This window comes from Aspergillus glaucus, assembly GCF_001890805.1.
Source record: "Aspergillus glaucus CBS 516.65 unplaced genomic scaffold ASPGLscaffold_35, whole genome shotgun sequence".
Classification (NCBI taxonomy): domain Eukaryota; kingdom Fungi; phylum Ascomycota; class Eurotiomycetes; order Eurotiales; family Aspergillaceae; genus Aspergillus; species Aspergillus glaucus.
In genome coordinates this window covers 135,459-155,712 of record NW_019170487.1, presented here as the reverse complement: position 1 = coordinate 155,712, position 20,254 = coordinate 135,459, and the positions used below count along the sequence as shown (strand labels likewise).

General features: G+C 48.6%; 7 protein-coding genes and 1 non-coding gene across 8 annotated transcripts; 4 read left to right on the top strand and 4 right to left on the bottom strand.

The window, feature by feature from the left end:
- Positions 1 to 509: 509 nt before the first annotated feature.
- On the bottom strand, positions 510 to 895 carry ASPGLDRAFT_137595 (uncharacterized protein; the record flags this gene model as incomplete). The annotated part of the gene is made up of 2 exons (XM_022541541.1): positions 510 to 687; positions 780 to 895. 2 exons carry the CDS (start codon positions 893 to 895, stop codon positions 510 to 512), a joined length of 294 nt encoding a protein of 97 aa, XP_022395825.1.
- Positions 896 to 3,014: 2,119 nt separating this feature from the next.
- ASPGLDRAFT_40248 (sugar porter family MFS transporter) lies at positions 3,015 to 4,869 on the top strand (the record flags this gene model as incomplete). Its single annotated transcript, XM_022545197.1, has 8 exons — positions 3,015 to 3,366; positions 3,434 to 3,528; positions 3,582 to 3,641; positions 3,695 to 3,780; positions 3,840 to 4,105; positions 4,175 to 4,545; positions 4,609 to 4,722; positions 4,801 to 4,869. 8 exons carry the CDS (start codon positions 3,015 to 3,017, stop codon positions 4,867 to 4,869), a joined length of 1,413 nt encoding a protein of 470 aa, XP_022395824.1.
- A 2,805-nt stretch (positions 4,870 to 7,674) lies between these two features.
- On the top strand, positions 7,675 to 9,316 carry ASPGLDRAFT_40246 (bZIP transcription factor; the record flags this gene model as incomplete). Its single annotated transcript, XM_022545196.1, has 5 exons — positions 7,675 to 8,047; positions 8,119 to 8,388; positions 8,448 to 8,842; positions 8,897 to 9,006; positions 9,064 to 9,316. 5 exons carry the CDS (start codon positions 7,675 to 7,677, stop codon positions 9,314 to 9,316), a joined length of 1,401 nt encoding a protein of 466 aa, XP_022395823.1.
- A 527-nt stretch (positions 9,317 to 9,843) lies between these two features.
- Positions 9,844 to 11,014, bottom strand: ASPGLDRAFT_40245 (uncharacterized protein; the record flags this gene model as incomplete). Its single annotated transcript, XM_022545195.1, has 3 exons — positions 9,844 to 10,104; positions 10,161 to 10,464; positions 10,914 to 11,014. 3 exons carry the CDS (start codon positions 11,012 to 11,014, stop codon positions 9,844 to 9,846), a joined length of 666 nt encoding a protein of 221 aa, XP_022395822.1.
- A 446-nt stretch (positions 11,015 to 11,460) lies between these two features.
- Positions 11,461 to 11,559, top strand: ASPGLDRAFT_t170. Its single transcript has one exon. It is a non-coding gene; the product is annotated as a tRNA-OTHER (tRNA).
- A 140-nt stretch (positions 11,560 to 11,699) lies between these two features.
- ASPGLDRAFT_86090 (transcription factor domain-containing protein) lies at positions 11,700 to 14,025 on the top strand. The gene is made up of 4 exons (XM_022550366.1): positions 11,700 to 12,076; positions 12,145 to 12,188; positions 12,259 to 12,752; positions 12,845 to 14,025. Exons 1-4 carry the CDS (start codon positions 11,922 to 11,924, stop codon positions 13,943 to 13,945), a joined length of 1,794 nt encoding a protein of 597 aa, XP_022395821.1. The 5' UTR covers positions 11,700 to 11,921; the 3' UTR covers positions 13,946 to 14,025.
- Positions 14,026 to 15,519: 1,494 nt separating this feature from the next.
- Positions 15,520 to 17,736, bottom strand: ASPGLDRAFT_181501 (uncharacterized protein; the record flags this gene model as incomplete). The annotated part of the gene is made up of 8 exons (XM_022542996.1): positions 15,520 to 15,933; positions 15,988 to 16,221; positions 16,308 to 16,437; positions 16,502 to 16,613; positions 16,684 to 16,830; positions 16,892 to 17,131; positions 17,189 to 17,284; positions 17,361 to 17,736. The coding sequence occupies 8 exons, from the start codon at positions 17,734 to 17,736 to the stop codon at positions 15,706 to 15,708; spliced, it is 1,563 nt and encodes a 520-aa protein (XP_022395820.1). The 3' UTR covers positions 15,520 to 15,705.
- Positions 17,737 to 18,189: 453 nt separating this feature from the next.
- On the bottom strand, positions 18,190 to 19,765 carry ASPGLDRAFT_53010 (NAD(P)H-dependent flavin oxidoreductase). The gene is made up of 5 exons (XM_022547885.1): positions 19,203 to 19,765; positions 19,108 to 19,128; positions 18,761 to 19,053; positions 18,481 to 18,702; positions 18,190 to 18,430 (listed from the first exon to the last, which is right to left on the bottom strand). Exons 1-5 carry the CDS (start codon positions 19,605 to 19,607, stop codon positions 18,295 to 18,297), a joined length of 1,077 nt encoding a protein of 358 aa, XP_022395819.1. The 5' UTR covers positions 19,608 to 19,765; the 3' UTR covers positions 18,190 to 18,294.
- Positions 19,766 to 20,254: the final 489 nt, after the last annotated feature.

Genomic DNA, 20,254 nt, shown 5'->3' with positions numbered 1-20,254 from the left:
GAGAGGATATCCACAATCCATTGGATAATACGACATCAGGTCTCCCAAAGTAGATTTTCTCTTATATTTAACAGCGCAGCCCTAAAATAGAGGGTTTTACCTCTCCCGCGAGACCTTTGCTAGAGGGACGTTTATTACATTACTTGCTGCCAATTGAGTGGGGCCGACTTGATCCTAGACGATCGATGGCAGTCCCTTCTGCTTTCCTCCCAATTTTGAGAAATCTTACCCAAACTTTATCATCTTTTAAGACCAATGAATTGCGGACTTCTCGTTGACTACCTAGTAATAGAGGCCTCCGTGCACTTGCCGCTAACAGGCAAAGTAGGATGATATGTAGGCGCATGAGTATTGTGTTCCCGACACTTGAGTGACCTGTCTTGTTAAGGCTGGAATAGCTGCCTTTAAATTATTGATTTTCTGATAAGTTATGAGATGAAGATGGATAGTGGTGTCACGGAGCTCAGCCAGGATAATGGAACATCAACTCATGTGCTCTACCTAGGTAGCTATCGACGAGAATAATCAACATGAGGAAAGAAGACGGTGGCCGAGAGTTCATGCACATCCAGCTGCTCACAATAGCCCGTCGTTCGTTGGAAGCTAATTTTCTGTGGCTTCCCGTCCACGAGAATCGAGCCCGTAATTTCTCCGGAGTCTTTGTGCTGGGCAAGAACATCGAGAAGGCTGAAACATACGATTGTCAGACGGGATAAAAAAAGAAAAAGAATAAATAAATAAACAACAAAAGAGAGGGGGGAAGGAGAGAAACGACTCACGTTATTTTGCCCGCTCCGGAGCAGCCCATCAAAGCAACCAGACTACCAGGCTTGACGAAGCCAAAGACCTGATTCAGAAGTTCAAAATTCTCAACCTTCACATGGTGGAGGGGCATTGTACGGCATATAGATGAACATGAGGGTATGTGCCTCCCAGATACCAGAGTCGAGCTTCGTCGCCAAATTACAGAGTGGGCAGAATTATCAGACAAATGCATCTTTTGGTTGAATGGTATGGCAAGAACAGAAAAGTCTACTATTGCCCGAACACTCGTACAATCCTTCAAAGAAAGGGTAACTGGGAGCCAGTTTCTTCTTTAAGAGGGGTGAAGCGGTGACACGGCAAAAAGACTTATGAGCGTTTCATCAAGTTTGAATCTGGGCCAACCGGTGGAATTGAAGCAGGCTGGTATTTTGGACAATGACCTTTTGTTTTTCACTTACTTGGTTTACTCAACCGAGTTCCAGCCTCATCTTTACAGTCTTTAATGCGGCATCATTATGTTGATATGGTCTGCATGCAACACTCAGTAGGGAATTCTCGCCTGAAGCAGCAACAAGAAGAGGTCATCAAGGGAATAATAGAGAAACGGGCAAGTCTGGGCAAGGTCAGCAAAGAAAGAACAAGGTGAAAGACAGGCATTTATGGCAATTAACCGGACAAGCTTGTGAGTGGAGACGGGCAAAGCAACCAGAGTCTCTATGAGGACTACATTTTTGGGGGACACTCTTTTCTTCGCTTCTTCATTTCATAGCAATCTCGATTCATTGCCAAGCTGACATCGAAAAGTACCGGGGAAATGAATGGGGCAAAAAAAAAAAAAAAAAAAAAAAAAAAAAAAAAAAAAAAAAAAAAAAGAAAAGAAAAGAAAAGAAAAGAAAGGTTGTCTGCACGGAATGAGATGGTGAGGCGTTCAGCAGTGCCGTGAGACACTTCACATGATTTCCATTTGCGATAACAAGAATGAACTATTCATTCTGTCTCGAATAAGCTAGTTTTGATGAAAGCTCGCGACTCTCAGTATGCAATGTGCTTCGGACAATTTGATGCCCAGGAATGTTTTGCCCGCTCTAGTTTTTTGGTGTTAGCAAAAGAAAAACGGGTTATTAAAAACATGGATCGAAGAAAGGAATTAATAAACGCGCAGGCACTATCCTGAGGGGTGGACATGTTCATCTGACGATCGCTGTCGAGCTACCATCACAGAATAAACAGCCCGTTGGGTGTAGACCTCATTTCTAATATGGGGCTAAGTGCTCAGGTGAGTACTCAGGGCATGCTAAGTGAGCGAGGGCCTGTGCTGGAAACTACTCAGTGAGCACGACCCTGAGCGCCCTCATTAAAGCGGCGGCTGTCTGAACAGGAAAGTTGAGGTGGTTCGAGAAATTCAGAGCCGTATGTGCCTATATGAATTGGATGTTCACGAGTGGGTGGGGCTTTCCTATTTATTCTGTGATGGTTGCTAAATCGTACCCCTAACAGCATCCTAAATTATCTTTTCGTCCTTCCCACTCGGAATTTATAGCATTGTTCAGTAGTACACTAGGACCTTAACCAAGACTCGCTGGACAGACTAGCGTGTGACCGAGGGCCACCGTACTATGTGTGGAGGGAGAGCCGGAGTCCGGAGGGCACGGGGCGATGGGGTGACTGACTATGATTCCGAGGAATTGTAAACCCGGTTCATATTAATACGCCAGTCACCGGGCCCCCACCCGCTCTCCTTGTTCTGGGTTGACATGACTCGAGGCCAATTCCAAGTATCTAATCCGATACATCATTCATGGGGAAGTAAGGTTCTCCCACCTACCTCGTATTTTACCCCGGACTATTAGCGCCGTCTTGGGTAGAAACTGATGGAGAGGCTGCGTGCAAACGGAAGGGCGCCCTGTCGCCCATGGACCCACAGTAGTGTATCACTATCTCATCCGACATCTCTGCAGGATTCGGTCTGTATGGGTCATGAGTCAGGCCGTTCCCGTCATGGCATCTCGGCTCGTGTCCAGATTGTCCAGCCTTGAGCAACCCCAGATTTTCTGGGGGTTCGGAGGCTAGCGAGTCCGGGGCCCCATGGGGTATTAACGATCACCAGACTATGTAACAGTCGACCATCATGGAGGGATGATGTCCCGGGGCTGGAATCCCGCTGGGAAACTAGTGAAGTATATAAAAGCCAAAGACCATAGGAACATGCAGCAAAAGGAAAGTGCCCAATGTGATATATCTTAATTAACATGTTAGAACTACAGGGCCGATCACTGCAGGTGGCCATTGCGGTTAGCGCAGGTAGCGCCTACCTGCTTTTTGGATACGACCAAGGGGTTTTGGGTGGCCTGGTGTCGCAGCCGAGCTTTTTATCCGCCATCGGTAATCCAAGCTCCCAATACTTGGGGACTATTGTGGCTCTGTTCAACATTGGCTGTCTTGGCGGGTGCTTGGTATCGGCCATCTTTGGTAACCAGCTGGGTCGAAAGAGAGTCATCATTCTGGGCTGTGTGATCATGACCATTGGCGGTGCCATCCAGGCTAGCACATACGGGGCGGGACAGCTGATTGCAGGTCGGATAATCTCAGGAATTGGAAATGGTATACATTCCAGCATTAATATTGGCTCTTCACTCACTAATAGAACAAAATTGTTTTGCAAAAAAAGGCATGAATACGTCGACGGTGCCCGTCTATATTTCTGAGACTTCCCGTAGTGCCGTGCGCGGGAGGTCTCTCGCCATCCAGATGTCGGTTGTGATTGTGAGAAACCCCTACTTGACTGCGCCAACATGAGGTTGCTGATAGTCACTCAGTTTGGCACCGTTGTTGCTTATTGGCTCGACTATGGCATGATTCGAAGCCAAATTGGCGAGGTACGCTCGTTTTCACTCGTGAGAATTATACCTCCTGACCATTCTTTGACCAGGTTGTCTGGCGGTTTCCTTTGGCCTTCCAGAACTTCTTTGCCTTACTGACCGTGTTCACCTTTCCCCTACTGCCAGAATCTCCTCGGTGAGTCATTCCCATATTTGGCTACGTACGATCAAAGCAGCTAGGCTTAACTATTTCAGATGGCTTTACTCGCATGGCCGCCAGCAAGATGCCATTCGCGCACTCTCGCAACTACTGGCCTTGCCAGAGGACCATCCAGACGTGCATGTCGTTGTGGCCAAGATGGAACAGGCCGTCTTGGTGGAACAAACCAACGAGTCAATATTCACCTTCCGGAGTATCTTTTGTGAGACAACGGATGTCAAAAACCCGCGTCGTTTGGTCTTGTGCTTTATGATACAGTTATTTCAGCAATTCACGGGGATCAATGTGATTGCATTTTACGGTGAGACCCACAAATGACTCCAAGTCAAAAGGGGAGGCAGGGGAAAGGCAACAAGTGCTGACAGGCCAGTCACCATCGTGCTCGAAACTAACGTCGGGCTTTCCCGAGAGCTGAGCAGCCTGGTAGCCGGATTCATCCAGATCGCGTTCTGGGTGGGAACCTTTGCACCGATTTTCCTAATTGACCGACTGGGTCGCAGAAAAGTTCTGATGCTGGGATCAACTATGCTCTGTCTTGCAATGGTGCTTTTCACAGTGGGCATAGCATTGGAAACCCCCGCCTCTTCCCGCTTGGCCCTGGGAATGCTCATCATCTACGAGATCTCCTTTGGTATGAGCTGGAATTGCGTCCCCTGGCTGTATGCGCCGGAGATCACGCCGCTGAACCTCCGGCATGTTGGTGCCGCCATCGGCTGTTTCTCAGAGTGGCTATGGACATTTGTGTGTAGTTTTTGATTGTCTGTTCCCTATATGTGAATCAGTTAACAAAATTCTTCATGCTAGGTGATCGCCCAGATGACTCTTCCGGCTATTGACAACACCGGATGGAAGATTTATATTCTTTTCTGTATTATGCTTGCGCTCAGCATTCCATTTGTGTATTTCTTTTTGCCGGAGGTTCGCATCCTTTACCTCCCTCTTGCTTCCCTTTTATCCTTTCAGAATTCGGTTGGCTGATTAAACCTCTTGGAGCAGACTAGCGGGAAGTCTCTGGAGGAGATCGATTACATCTTCGTCAAGCATCGGGGCCAAATTAACGAATAACCGGAGATCACTTGTACTTTTTAGATACAGTGCCATTCCTGTAAATGAATCTTTTTTTCTCGAGATCAAGATAGTTTATGTCCCCAAAGACCAAAGATGTATCATCTCTACCGTTCCTAGGGCTTGGCAACCTGGAAGGTATAGAATGCAAATTAAACATAACTAACCACCTTTATGCTCTTTCTTAATAATACGTTGTGCTTCTTAATTTAAATTTAAATTTTTTTTTTTTTTTTTTTTTTCAAGTCCATTTTTGTTTAAACGGTGTTTATTTTGATATATATTATAATAAAATGCTAAACATAAATAGTAGGCCACTGACGTTCTCGGATCTTTTAGGACTTTCCTGATGGGAAAATCCCCAAGTGTTGATAGCCATTAAACAAAGTAAATCATATGCCCACTAGATCCTTCCGCGAGTTAAAAACCTATCCAGAATATCCACATATTTGCAACGAAGATATTCGGCCAAATTCTTGCCCAGCACATCATACGTGGAACTTGACGCCACGCCACAGTCCAGGTGGTCCTTCAATTAAAAAAAAAAAAAAAAAAAAAAAAAAAGCACAGCTAGAAATAAACATATTAGTAGTGTGACGGTCTCGAGCAATATGAATATATTGGTAGACTATCTGACGAAATCCTAACATGAGGAGAGAAAGGAAAGAGGCAGGTCTGTCGGCGACGAGCTATCTAGTGTGTGCGAGGGGTTTAGGCGATGCTCAGTGAATGTCCTACGCCAAACAGGCCCAAAGTAATCAAACCTGCTATACAGCTCGCGAGCGTCCATGCTCCGTGACAAGCATCAGCGGTTGGCCATTAGCCGTTGACCGTCACAATGAGTGGGATTGGTTGCAGTCCTTGCTGACCATCAACAAATTCTGAGGCTGCTTGGCGTAGAACATTCACTGAGCATCGCTTAAACCCCTCGCACACACTAGATAGCTCGTTGCCGACAGACCTGCCTCTTTCCTTTCTCTCCTCATGTTAGGATTTCGTCAGATAGTCTACCAATATATTCATATTGCTCGAGACCGTCACATAATCTTTCCAGCCCCACATGCTCTGTACACACTCTGCAAGGCACACACAGTCAAGCCTCCCCCTCCCGGTGGTGCAACGCGTTGGTTAGGCATCTGGTTTGACTGGAGGCTGAGCTTTAGCAAACACTGCAGGACCCTGGCTGCAAAAGCCAAGCAGACAGCCGCTGGCATCAAATCACTAGCCAACACAGTCCGAGGTGCTAGTGCACACCTACTGCAGCATGTCACAGTTCCATGTGTCATCTCAGTTCTCTGCTATGGGGCTGAGGCCTGGTGGCCGGGCCGACACAGGCCCTGAAACCAGACATATATATCAAACTGAGTTGACTCCGCCCTATCCTGCCTCGACCGGGTGTTCAGAGATGCTCTCTGGGGTACTCTTCCAACATACCGCACCACCCCTATCCCAGTCCTCCATCGGGAAACCGCCATACCCCCCATGGAGATCATCCTCAACCAGAAACGCGCCGCTGCCAGACTGCGTGTGTCCAGATTGGACAATCGCCACCCACTTTTCAGACGCTCATTCTGAACACGATCCTTCCCTTCAAACACACGCCTAACCCGCAATCATCTGCCATGACTGGAGGGGATAGAACATCATGTTCCTCTTCACGGACGGCAGCCGCTTGAATAACTCAGACACTGTGGCTGGCGCTGGGTGGTATGGATACTGGGGAGCTTGGAAGCAGGAGTCTGCCTGCGGCCATCTCTCCCTTTCACATCATGAAGTCTTTGATGCAGAGGCCACCGCAGCGTATGAAGGACTAAAGACGGCCATCAATAGTGCCCAGGACCCCTACACACAGAACTTATACCTCCTTCTTGATAGCCAGGAAGTGGCACGACAGCTGCAGGGCCACCCTAGAGGCTCTAGCCAACAGACCATCCAGGCATTTCAAGAAGCTGTATATGCCTGGCCCAACCGGTCCTCCCGATGCCAGGCTATCCCACCTGGACAAGTGCATGTCTGCTGGATCCCGGGACATGCCGGCATTCCAGGGAATGATAAGGCTGATGAGTAATCAAAGAAAGGAGCTAGGTCTAACCCACAGACCCAGCCCCCTCCCACAAGACTTGCCTGGGCTTGTTGGACTTTGAAGGAGAATTTCTGGCGTCAGTTCCAATCATTCTGGGCTGAGAGTGCGCCAAAACAATATCAGGAGCTCTCCATTGACCTGGATAAACGACCCCATGAACTGTCCCTCCCCAGAGCCACCCTCGGCCGACTCCTTGCTGCCCGGACAGACCATGGAGACTTTGCCCAGTACCATGAGCAATTTGGGCATGAAGACGCGAAGATAGAATACTCGTGTGGAGGCCCAAAGACTCCCCACCACTTTTATTAGTGCTGAAAAGGCCGCAAGGCATTCACCCCATCCAGGGGGGCAGAGACAGGTTGATGAGATACTGCGATCCAAGTCAGGGATAAAGGACTTCCAGGAATGGCTTCAGAATTCTCACTTCTACCTCAAAATTTGCCCTGTACATTAACCAAAAATTCCTCCTGCACATACCCTCTCCCTCCCCACCTCCCATCAACCATTTATTTCCGCTCCTGCGGCCCAATTTCCATGTGAGCTCCCGCGCGGGAGTGTTGCCAGGTGGTTTGGCCGCCCGCTCATGAGTCAGGGACCATGACTGGTTGGATATCTTCCATGCGGGGAAAAATAAATTCATTCAACCTCAACCAACTCCTTTTCCACATCTTCTCAATACTTTAACTAACAACTCAACCTGTGAATTAATGAATGGATTAATCATGTCTGACTCTGATATTAACCTTGCCCTACCGCGCAATGCCCGGGCCCAAAGAAAACCACGAACAATATCATCGCTGACCACGCAGCAGATCCAGCATAAGCGCGATCTGGATCGGAAAGCCCAGCGCACGCTGCGACAACGGGCCAAGTCCCGAGTGCAGGATCTTGAGCAGGACTTGGCCCGTGCGAGATCATGCTTGTCAGATCGTGAAAAAAGCATGATGGATGAGGTCCAATCTCTGCGGGAAGAGAACCGGCGGCTCCGGTCGTGTCTGAAAAGTATCGGGCAGTTTGCTTTCGGTGGTGTGTCCGTGGAGGAGAATGGTCAGGCCCCTGACTCAGTCCCGATCGCCGAGAATGAGCCGATCGCCGGTACGTAATAGGACCGCATGCCTGCTTGTTACGTACCTACGCCACGAACGCTTGCTTACCCTGATGACTAGACGCGACTGATGGGCCTGGGAATCCTCACGACCCTCAGCTGGGGGATGACTTAACTTCAGAGAATGGACCGGTTGACAGCAGCGATGGTGATGGCAATACAGACCCCATTGAGCGAAACTTTTCCTGGCGCAGCCAGAGCAACATCCAGGGACGCCCGGAAGGTCTATCGGATGCCTACCATGAAAACACAATGTCGACTGGAGTGGAACTACCGTCACCAGTGTCGGAGAGCCTGGCTGGCCAGGGCATCGGCCAACCGAGGCAGCGAGGTGAGCTTGCATCACCTGGTTTCAATGGTCGTAGTTGCAAATTAACACCAAGAGGGAAGATCATTATCTGGATCGTATTACCACATCTCAGAGACTCCAAGATCCTATCATGGCTCCGACTCCAACGTCCTCGATTGCAGTCAACACCGTCCTGCAGGACCCCACGTCCACCGGCATTGCATCCGTGCTTCCCAAACATCACTCCGCAACGTGTCCTTTGGATCAAATCCTTTTGGACTTTATCAGTTCCCGACGCGCTCTGGCGGCCAAGGGTTTTGCCATTAACGTAGTCGTGGGCCCGACCCAGCCATGCCTGCAGGCAGTCTTCAATCCCCTAGCTGCGGCTGGCGTACACCCGACCAGCCGGGTCCTGGCCGAAGTTCTCTCAACATTCCGGCATGTAGCGCTCCCAGAGAAACTGGCCTTTATGTTTGTTATGTTTCGAACGATGAGGGTATGTATAATATTATCCGTGACGAACTGCGCGCGTCCCATCTAATCGACGTAGTGGCAAATATCACCCACCGATGCGAACTACGAAGAAATGCCACGTTGGCTTCGCCCAACCGCGGTCCAGATTACAGTGGCTCATGCGGCATGGATAGATAATATACCTTGGTAGGTTTGAAGGGAAGAAATACACCTTGGAGTCATCCTATCTAACTGTTGCCGAAGGCCGCGCGTGCGCGACATACTGATCCAGAATCCGGAGAAATACCCCTTTCCTCTCTTCTCGGAACTGTACTCGCAAAATGTGACGGTGAATTGGCCGTATGATACCATGGATACAGTTTCACATCAGGGCGATTCTGTTGTATTCAACCCCATCTTCGAAAAACATGCCCGAAAACTGGATAACTGGACGGTTTCTGGTCACTTCAAAGAATATATGCCTGAGATGATGACCGCAATTTACGGGCGTGATTGATATCTCTGGGAGAGGAATATCTACAAGGATCTGGAAAAGGCACAAGAGGTCAGCAACACCCACTTTCATTCAATTAATTGCGCAGCTATGCTTGACTAGGTCCTGATGGAAAATTCCGGGTTAATGGGTAATTAATGTAGCCTACAGGTGATTTGGGGTGTATAGAAAGTAGCCCTTTGATACTGGTTGAGATCAAGGCCTCAGGCCATGCGGAATGGCAAGTCAGCGTTCGCCAGGAAATGACGCCCAAAGGCAATGGCGACGCGATGGTGCAGATGGGCCTGGATAGCCTTTTTCTGCCGACTCCGCTGTAAAGCCGCTGTGACGGCTCAACGGCTCAACGCCAGACAAACAGTGTCAACATGTCAAAAGACGCCATACAAGCAATATGGGCAAACAAGGGCTTAAGCTGCACCACACAAATGTCTATAGAGACTGTTCATCGCCCAGATAGATTTCCTTTTCTTCTTCTTTCCCAAATTCGATATTCTCGTCGATGGCTACAATAGTCTAGATAGGAATTCAATTCATTGGTATCTGCTATTCCGAGCCCGTGACAGCCGCCTGCCAGGATACCGCCCTGTGTTGCCAAATGCATCGAAAAGAAACGTATTATCCTCACCTGCCACTTCAACCGTAGTACTGCCCGAGGTTTGTGGGTCGACGACGTGCAAGTATGCCAGGTTCAGCCGACGCAGGCCCCGGGTGAGATGCGTGAATTGTGGGTGCAAGTCTTCCATGCGCATGCCTTGAAACGTACTCCAAGGGCTGATGCGATACCCCGTTCCCTGTGAACCCACCGCATCTGACACTGCCTTGGCCACTTCCAAGCCAAAGCGCGAACAATTCTGGATGCTGCCGCCCAGCGGTCTTCCTGGGTGTTGCAGGTGACTTGCAGGAATTGGTCACACAAGTAGCTGATCACCCCGTGGATCTCGACACCAGTGAATCCCACAGTGATGGCATCCTTCTTTGCATGGAAGTAGTCATTGATCCAGTCCAGGATTTTGTCTCCGGTCAGAGGCTTTGGAACGGAGCTTGATTCCTTCATGGGAAGGCTTCCACTTGAGATCACTTGGTGACCATCTTTGGCCAGAATCTGCGGGTCTGCAGCGTGACCCAGTGCCCACAGTTGACAGAAGATGAAACTGTATCTGTGAGTGACTGACTACCTGAATGCTGAACAGCCATTAAGTTTTTTATTTATTTATTTTTACTTTTATTTTTCATGATTCCTGATTGGTGCAAGTGTCACGGGCTGAAACTAGTAGATACTAACGAAATGATATTCTTGTCTAAACTAGTGTAGCCATCGACGAGAATATCGAATCTGGGAAAGAAAAGGAGGAGAAGAGAAAGCTATCTACAGGAAGAGATTTTATAGGGGTCGTGTGGTGGTGTTTGTCTTGATTGTCTCGGGAGCATCGTTTGTCATGTCGATATTGGCGTAGATGCGGCGTTGAGCCGTCACAGCAAACACTGTTGATAAAAGAGCGGATTACTTGAAACTCGACAACTCCTTAAACTGGCAGACATTCAACGATTCGCAACTGGACCCGTGCACAGGAATCACTCCGTATCATTGTCCGGGACACACCCCCGTGCATCATGCAGGTCAATCCCGCTCGCAATGGGACATTTATCTGGTTCACAGACCAGTATCACATTCGAGAGAACTGCGAACTGAGTTGGGCCCATGGTTGGCTTCTGAGAGACTACCGCAGCTGGGTCGATGGTGGGCAGTTTATTAGACGATTGCAGAGAGCAATGTCGGCAAAGCTAATCTTTGGCCATGATTATGCTACGGCGGAGGAGCCTCTTCGGGCCAAGGAATTTTATGAATATATTTTTGTTGAGATAGATTATTACAACTATTCCTTTCTTGGTTGCAGCACTCGCCCAGTCACCTTATTTCGGTCTCTTCTATCGTCTCATCCATTTAGGGTATCGCAATACGTTGCTCCACCAGCGTCAACAATTGTCAACTCTTAGCTGCCAGTATGTGGAGTAACTACCTAGTGCTTTCTAGTAATGAATCTCAACCCCAGTCAAAACCAAAAGAGCCCTTTCCCATACCGTATGTCTGCGAGCCAGTCCCGACATGTTTTCTCGAGCGCGTCTCAACTATAACAAAAAGGCTGAATGCCAGGCAGGTGGTGTAGTGGTTAACACCCCTGTGACAGCCTCTGTTTGGAACCAGTATTTCTGATTAGAGGTCGCGGGTTCGAATCCTGCCCCTGGCACCTAAATAACCACACCAACCAAATGGGATTAGTAAACTGGTACTACCTTACCCCCCCGGGAGTGGGTACATGCATAGTCTTAGACTGAAAAATGCTCTATAAAATGGAAGTATCATCATCATCAGAAGGCTGAACGGACTACAGGACCAATGTCAGTAAGTCAAAACCGAAGGCAAAATCAATCCCATAGCGGACTCGAGAAACCCGCGGGATTTGAAAGCCGGACATGCATTACGGAGTACATACACCCACATTTCCTCCCACGCAATCTGCCATACATACACACATACGAGTGCGATACCCATCAGCTGCAACAATTCTTCTTTCTAGACTATCTTTGATTGAACCACCCCAGGTGAACAATGTATAACCCCCCCAAACGAGCCCGAACAGCCCAATCAGGCGCCTGTTCGTACTGCGTCGAGCAGAGGGAGCGCTGCTACATCGGAGTCAGAGGGATTCCGTGCTCCAATTGTCGCCGGTTAAATCTCACTTGCAACGGCACCGCGAGCCCGGAGTGAGTACCCTCCACTGATAATTCGGGCCCATGATGATGATGTGCCGTGGTTTTTGACATGGTTGCAGAGTCCAGGCTAAAAAGCGCCTCCCCTCAGCTACGTATTGTGCGAGTGAGTTGGAATTCGTTATGCGTCTTCCCACCAGTAGTTAGTGCCCTTGTTGATAAAGAATCGACAATAGGAGGGCTTTTTGCATCTCAGATCCGGGAGACCAAGCATGAACATTTGCCCCGAAAGAACTCCATTCCGGCCGTGGCAGCAACCGATCCTCTCGACAATTACATCTCCATCGTCCATCAGCTCCTTGGTCCAGAATCGCTCGAACCACCAATCTCGATCGACATCCCGGACTATGTGTCGGGACTTCCCAATCGTTTGGAGTTGGTCGACCTCGAGTATTTGGAAAACAAGGGAGCCCTGTGTCTTCCGACTTCCCAGTTTCGCAAGGAGCTCCTCAGGAGCTATATCTTATGGGTTCACCCACAGGTACCCGTACTGGACCTGGAGATCTTTTTGCGCACCATTGCAGTCAACAATGGGGACAGGAGTATAAGCCTCCTGCTATTCCACGCGGTCATGTTCGCGGCCTCAGCCTTTGTGGACATCTCACATATCCATAACGAGGGTTACACGTCCCGAAAGGCCGCCCGCGACGTGCTGTTCCGACGGGCCAAGGTACGCGTTGTTGTTATTGTTGTTGTTTGAAAAAAAAAAAAAAAAAATCGATATAATATAGCTCGTGTATCGAGAGAGGCTGACTAGACTAGACGCTGCTGGAGCTCGATTGTGAAGACGACCGTCTTTCGACGGTTCAAGCCCTACTCCTGTTGATTCACTGGAATGACCTGCCCGACGCCGAAAAGGATGCAAGCCACTGGATGGGTATTTGTTCGTCGCTGGCAATGTCCATCGGCCTTCACCACAGCCCCGACAATACAGCCGCCATGACCCCGTCTCAGCGACAGACGTGGAGACGTACCTGGTGGAGCTTGTACAATCATGCTCGACTGACGGCAGAGGACCTGTTGTCCATGATGAGCATTGAAGAAGACCGCGGCGACAGCGAGTTGATTTACATGACGATGGTCACGCTCAACGACTTCCAATTCGGCGTATACTCCCCAGAAGCACGGGCCATCGTGGATGACTGTGAAGTTCTCCGTACAATCGAATACCAAAAGTCGCAGGCCCTTGTATTCATCGAAAAGACCAGACTCTGCCGACTGGCGCAGTTTTCGCGTGTTTCCAACCAGGTCAGCAAGTTGATTCATGAAACAGACAGCCCTGAGACCAAATTGTCTTCAAAGAGAAACAATCTGCACCCAGGCGAAGCTGGGGACCTACACAGATGGCTTTCCCAACTCCCTTCCAACACCCAGCACCAGTACCCACTGGCACTGATCCCAACAGAATGGGAACGAAGCATCTATTTGCATCGAACCTGGCTCCGGCTGCTTTACCTGGGGTCAGCGTATGTGGCATGCTGCGACGAGCTTCGAGCAGCCGGCAATCCTTTCCTCGATCCCTTCCTCGATCCCATGATATGTCCACGATCTGGATTGATGGACCAGTATATTTTAGATATTACAGATCTCTTCGACGAGATCGATAGTCTGGGCCTAACCAAACACCTCCCGAGCCCTTCTACAGCGCTGCTCATCCTGGTATTGACCTTCCACCGGCGCCTCGTCGACACAGGCACACCACTCGAACAGGTCGCGAGCGCCCGCGCACTACATAAATGCTGGAAAATGATGCACAAGCTGCAGGAAACATCTAAGCTGGGGGTTCAAATGATTGCACTCGTCAGAGATACGGTGTGTACTGATATATGGGACCAGCTGTCTTCGAAATTGCTGTCGTCTTGAACTCGGACACTCACATAAATCTATAGAAAATAAAATATAACACAGCAAATTAGTGAATCAAAGCACACTGGATCACGAATAATTGAATAAACCGTGTTATATTCATTATCCAAGCCACACAGGTTACATTCACGAGTAGAAATGAATATACCTGCGACCCCAGAGGGATGCTCAGCGAGTGTCCACATTTGGTGAGGTTAGATTATATGAAATGGAATCATCCCAGAGAAATATATTGGCTAGACAGTTGGACAGTTGGACAAGCAGTTATGCGTCGCACCTCGGATCGGATGTGAGCAGCTCAAGATATATATCTATGCAATATTAACATAGTCATGTCTCTTATTCAGATAAAGACGATTTCTACTACAACCGTTCCCCCACATCCAAATCCCAACAAATACAAAATATAACAATGGCCCTCATCACCACCCCAACCACGAAGGTGTCTATAGATTTCAATGTCACATCCTTCTAATTGACAAGACTGTCATATAGCCTCGTGCAGTCCGGATTATCGACTCCCCCGATTCCCCGATCCTGAGCTATCCGCTCCTTTCACCCCCGAAGGCGGTGGTGGACAGGCTGCATGGGGCGAGGATATCGTATATGGTAATGATGATGATATGTTATCATTTATTCGAGAATGCATTGCTTTCTCTTTCCACTTGTTCCTTTGACAAATCCGACCGATGAAAGGGACAGCTTCAGATGGAGAAATTTTTGTTATTCAGTGCCGGTTTTGCCGTTTCGGGACATGGGATATATCTCTCCGACCGCATTGATCACCATGTCTAGATATTCACTTATTATCGCTTTCTTGAATTCTACGTGACAGCATTGTCAGAAGTCTGTGTTTGTACCAGTTTATCAAGCACACTGAATCAACTCTTGTCGTGGAGTAGTCCTTATGCCTCCGGGCAATTGGAAAAGAGAAGTCATTCCCTGTCTGCGTTGGACAGCGCGCACACGAGCACGGGAATTCACAGACCAAGTCCAATAAAAAGCATTACAGTGAACTCCAGGTCAATGCTGGGTTGGAGTCAATCATTTGTTCGGACAAGACTAGCCCCATGCTAGCCAGTTCCACCCGAGCCCAGATGGCTAGACCACGGAAATCGACCACTTCGTTGAATTGGCCAACAAACCACCTGAGATCTCGAGCCATTGGAGCTTCTGCAACGCCATCTGGCAATTTGGCAATTTAATGCTATTCACCGGGGTAGTCTCAGAAGGCTGGTGTATCTCCGCAGCTCTGGGTATAATGGTAATGGCATTCCGTGTCATCCGCCAAGCAGGAGATCAGACACAGGTTTTGAAAGGTGTCAGACACCCTAATTTTCTCAGGAACACTTCTTTGAGAGAAGTAACCAAATTTACGTTTCTGGGGGTCAAATCCAGCTAACAGGAATTCATTCCTATAGAACATAGAGATTTTGTTGGCTCTGATTCTTCGCAAGTTGACGGGCAGAAGCCTTAAATATTCTGATATGGACAGTCAAAACGTATAAAGAAAAGGAAGAGCCTGTAGGCTGCTACTGGGGTATTCCGAATGATGGCCAATATAGCAAAAGGAGTATTGCTGCATTCAGGGTTGGTATCTACCGCCTAGTTATTTAATAGACTGTCCCTGTCACCCCAATTGCATTCCTTGTCTTTTTTTGCGTGATAGTGCTCATTTCTCGTCACTTCTTGATCTCGAAGTAGACTGAGTCAACCATGTCCTATCACTCGTCTTGCTTCTCGATCAAGTCCCAATACTAAAGCCTATTGCCCCTTCGAAAGCCAAATAGATTCTGACCCGCCACAGAGGGGGAGGACCAGATAAATCCACTTCGTCCAATCGGTTCCTCGGTCCAGCTAGCCAGCTGCTCCAATGTGGCCATGTCACCGTGATTCGCAATGACGCGATGCCCATTCTTCTTCAGACGACACACAATATGGCCAAGACGTGGCTGGTTTTCTCGATCATACTCAACCGTGTATGTCTGGCTCTCAATTAGTAACAGGCCAAAATGCTTAATGGTAGCATAGATACACACCTCGATTATAACCTCCCCTTCCCTATCAAAACTCATCGGGGGCGCATGCTCATGAGTTGAATGAATCGAGGGCTTATCTTCCTGTGGGTAGGGAGTGTTGGATCTCCGGGGGTGTGTAGAGAAACATATTGCATTCTCAGTTGTCAAGACGCCTCCGTTGGCGAGGATGAGGCCATGTGAAAGTTGTAAACTACCATGAAGCTTCCGTAGCTGACGGACCATCTCCGCGACGGCCTATAGGAAATATGTCAGACTCGGTTACAACCGAAAAAAAAAAAAAAAAAAAAAAAAAAAAATTTTTTTGAGGGTTTTGCTCATACGTGCATAGAATAGTTTGCACCTGCACCACCAAAGAAGGTGAGTCCGCCAAGGAGAGTGATTGGCTTTGGAGGGTTGTCATACGGGATTCCCAAATGGCGGCATGCTAATTTAGGAACAATTGGGAAACAACTGCTCATTTAAAAAGGGACCGGATATTAGTTTCAAAAAGCTGTTCATTAAGCATGCAACTCACGAGTAGAAATCAAACATATCAATTTCATCTTTGTGCAGTCCCGACGACTCTAAGCACATATCCAGGGCAGTGGCAATCGCGGGACTAGAATAGAAGTTGGGGCGATCCCAGACTGTAATCATACAAATACTGCTAGTTAGTTATCGTTTCAAGTCGGACAATTTGGAAAGGGTGAGCGTTACAGTCAATGGAGTCCTCCGCTCTCCCACCTCCTAGCGGAAAGATCCATTTGTCCCGCGATATTCCCATTCGCTCAGCACACTCCGTTGAAGTCAAAATGCAAGCACCAGCAATGTTCACATCATTAAAAGCATTCATCAATAACGGATCTGAAGATTTTGGAGTCAGTATATTAATTCTCTCGCTACAAGTTGCTTGGGCCAAACTCACAGGGATGACAGATCATCCTATTCTGCTTAGTGATAGTCCCAATATCCTTCGCTGTGAGACATGGTTTCCCAAAGCTCCATGCTACCGGATGCTGGGATGCAATCTCACTATATTGACCGTACAATGATGAGGACTCTTGGAGATTCTCGAGAGGGGTCTGGCCCCTCTGGACTCGCAATCCGTTTTCATACATTGCGTAGACATGCATAGGAACTCCCACCCGATGAACTCGCCCAATCCCTATGATAGTGAGCAGTTGCATCCACAATGGCTGCCAAAAATCAGAATCATAGTTACCAGTGAGCATGTTAGTGTTATTGGCATAGTAGATGTCGTTGGTCTCCGGCTCGGTCCACGGTGGCGGATACGCGTCTTCTTTGATGAACGACTTCACTGTTCAAGGACCAGTCAATGACCCATCATGTTCTGCGATAAGGCTCGCATTCAAAGTCATTCTAGAGGGACGTACATGATGCCATTGCTTCCCCTCCCACAACAATTCCAACCTCAGTTTGACCTCTTGCAATCATCCGGGCCGTGTCATCAACCAATTGTACGGATGAGCTTCCGGCCAAGATACTGTAAGCTGTATGCGAGGCTTTAACTCCCAGTCCCTCAGAGACCAAACCTGGAAGGTCTTTGTAAGGCCACGTCGAACTAGCCACGACGCTCACACTGTCAATACAGGCAATAAGCTCAGCCATACGAGAGCTGGAAGCATCACAGGCTGCCTCCCTGATCGCATTGAGCATGAGCTGCAGCGGCTCAATGGCATCTTCTCTTCTCCGAGAGGGATTCTTAATTTCACTGACACCTATAATGATGGGCACCTTGTGAGATGTCATAGGTAATTTTGACATGATGTAGATAAGTTAAAACAGGACTTCGCAGATGCACCCCAGATGGAAACATCGTTTGTTATCTTTCTCATCTTTTTTTTTTTTTTTTTTTTTTTTTTTTTTTTTTGAATGGCCCTGACTGACTGACCTCGGCTTGGGTCTAGAGAGTTGTTGCACGGCAATTCTCATAGCCGATTTGGACACTGGACATGGGGAAAGCCGAGGATCCGTCAGTTTTGTAGATCTTGGACATTTTTCCCTGTCCATTCTGATTTGTCTGGTCATACAGCGTCACATAATGCATTTTGTGGCATCTAGCGACCAAAAACCGTCACCATTGAAAGATCAAATCTGACAGCTAATCCGGTTGGATTTCTCTTGTGATAATGTTGCTGTAGACGGATTGGTGCCCTTACTATTTCACAAACTATTCTTACGACGCGGACTTTCTCTCAAATGCTCGCTCATTCATTCATTGTAAAAATACAACCTGTAATGGCGACTGCATACTAAATGTGATTGCAATAGACATACATTCATCTATAGGATATGAAGTTCTGTCAATCAGAGCTTCGATGGCTGATCTACGTATTTTCTAGCTCCTCTCAGCAGTCCAAAGGCCTCAACCACCATCTCCAAGACGATTTCATGTGCGGACTGATCTGCTTTGGTTACCATAGCGGCGCCACATCCCATAGGTCTGAAACAGATTCAGTATAATTCAGAAAAGGAGCTTCTCCATAAACATACCTCTGAGTGGCTTGATCCTCAATCTCATCTGTCAATTTTCTTTCTTGTGCAAGCCTATCCAGCTCGTGATCGAGTACAACCAGCCCCTCGCTCTGCAATTTCTCAATGACATCGCGACGGTTGAGCTCCCAATCTCGGATATATGGTGTTGCTAGAGCCCGCAATGGTCGCCCCGTCCACAGGGTACTTCTCATCGTGTCCTCGAATCCTGCGTCGATGATTCTGCAACAGAAATTCAGTTAGCGAGGTATGAATACCCATGGCAGATGAATCAACTGACGCTTTCTTGCCATGCTTTGAAGCGGCAGACTCGCGTGCCGTAACAAAACGCGTGCCGACCCACACCGCGCCGGCGCCCATCACCAACGCCGCGGCCACGCCCCGCCCGTCGAAGATCCCACCCGCTGCCACGAGCTGGACAGTCCTCCCCGTGAGAGAAGACGTATATTCTCGGCAGACGTCCACACATGCGGGGATGAGCACGCTTGTCGGGATCTCGCCCGTGTGGCCGCCTGCTTCCCCGCCCTGGGCACAGATGAGATCGGCACCCGCTTGGCAGGCTTTGTGGACATGCTGCATCGATAGTCAGCCAGTTGTCTTGAATTAATCCCAACCTAGAAAACCTGCCTTTGGATGGCCGACCATGTTCTGCGTTTCAAGGATCCATTAGCGTTGCATCATTTTTGAGGGTATTATGCACATCGCCAATTCGCCATGCTTACCATGTACAAGATGCCCGCTTCATGCAGCCGATCCACAACTCTGTTCGGAGGGATTCCCACCGCTGACGCAAACAGCGTCGCCTTTTCTTCGATGATAATGTCGACAAGCTCGTCAAGTGCCCCCTTCGTGTAATCGACGTTGGTCTTGCGGGCTGAACCTCCCATCTGGGGGAGGAGTAAGTCCACGCCAAAGGGAAGGTCCGGGTGTCGGAGCTTCTGCTTCACTTCGATAATAGCATCGCGGAGCATCTGTGGCGTATAGCCCAACCCACCGAGCACCCCCAGACCCCCAGCATTAGAAACTGCGGCCACTAGGTCAGCGCCGGCCGTGTGGCCCATCCCTGCTAAGAGGATAGGGTGCTCGATGCGAAGGAGCTGGGTGATTGGGGTGGTAATGAGGGCCATTTTGTGCCTGGGGTGACGATAATTGCAACGGAAGTCTGATTTTGACACACTGGATGTGCTGTGGTAGTGAATGACGGTTTACTCTTATATGCTGTATTAAATATGATCGTCATTTATCGAGATGCGCTTGTTCAAGCGATCGGTGCGGGCCTGAAAGACTTGGACAATTGTCCAGCCTCGGTCTATCAGCGCCGAGGTGGTCTAACATCAAAATGGCCGCCCCATATTGTAACTGCCGAGTGTTGACTTTTTTCTTCGAAGACGGTTGATGAAGAAGCCTCTCTTGCAAAATACCTCTTGTACTCTCCTTGTAATGATGGGGTCCAAAATAAAGCCGTCCAGGCGAATAGTCCTGAAGCGATCCGCAAGAGCATGCTCTGGCTGTCGCTGCCGAAAAGTAAGATGTGACGTGACAACAAGAGGTTCCCCTTGTACCCCCTGTCGGATCTACGATATACCTTGCTCTCTCCCCGTTGATAGAAGGGGGAAGCTGGCCAAGACAGCGGGAAAACAAAACGCGGAAGAGACACCGAGCGATAATGACAATATTAACATGTTTCACTTGATAGGGCCTGTGGGTAAGTGCTGGTGACCGATCAAGATCAACCAAAGGAAAATTAACCCGACTGACAATTGAACAGACCAAA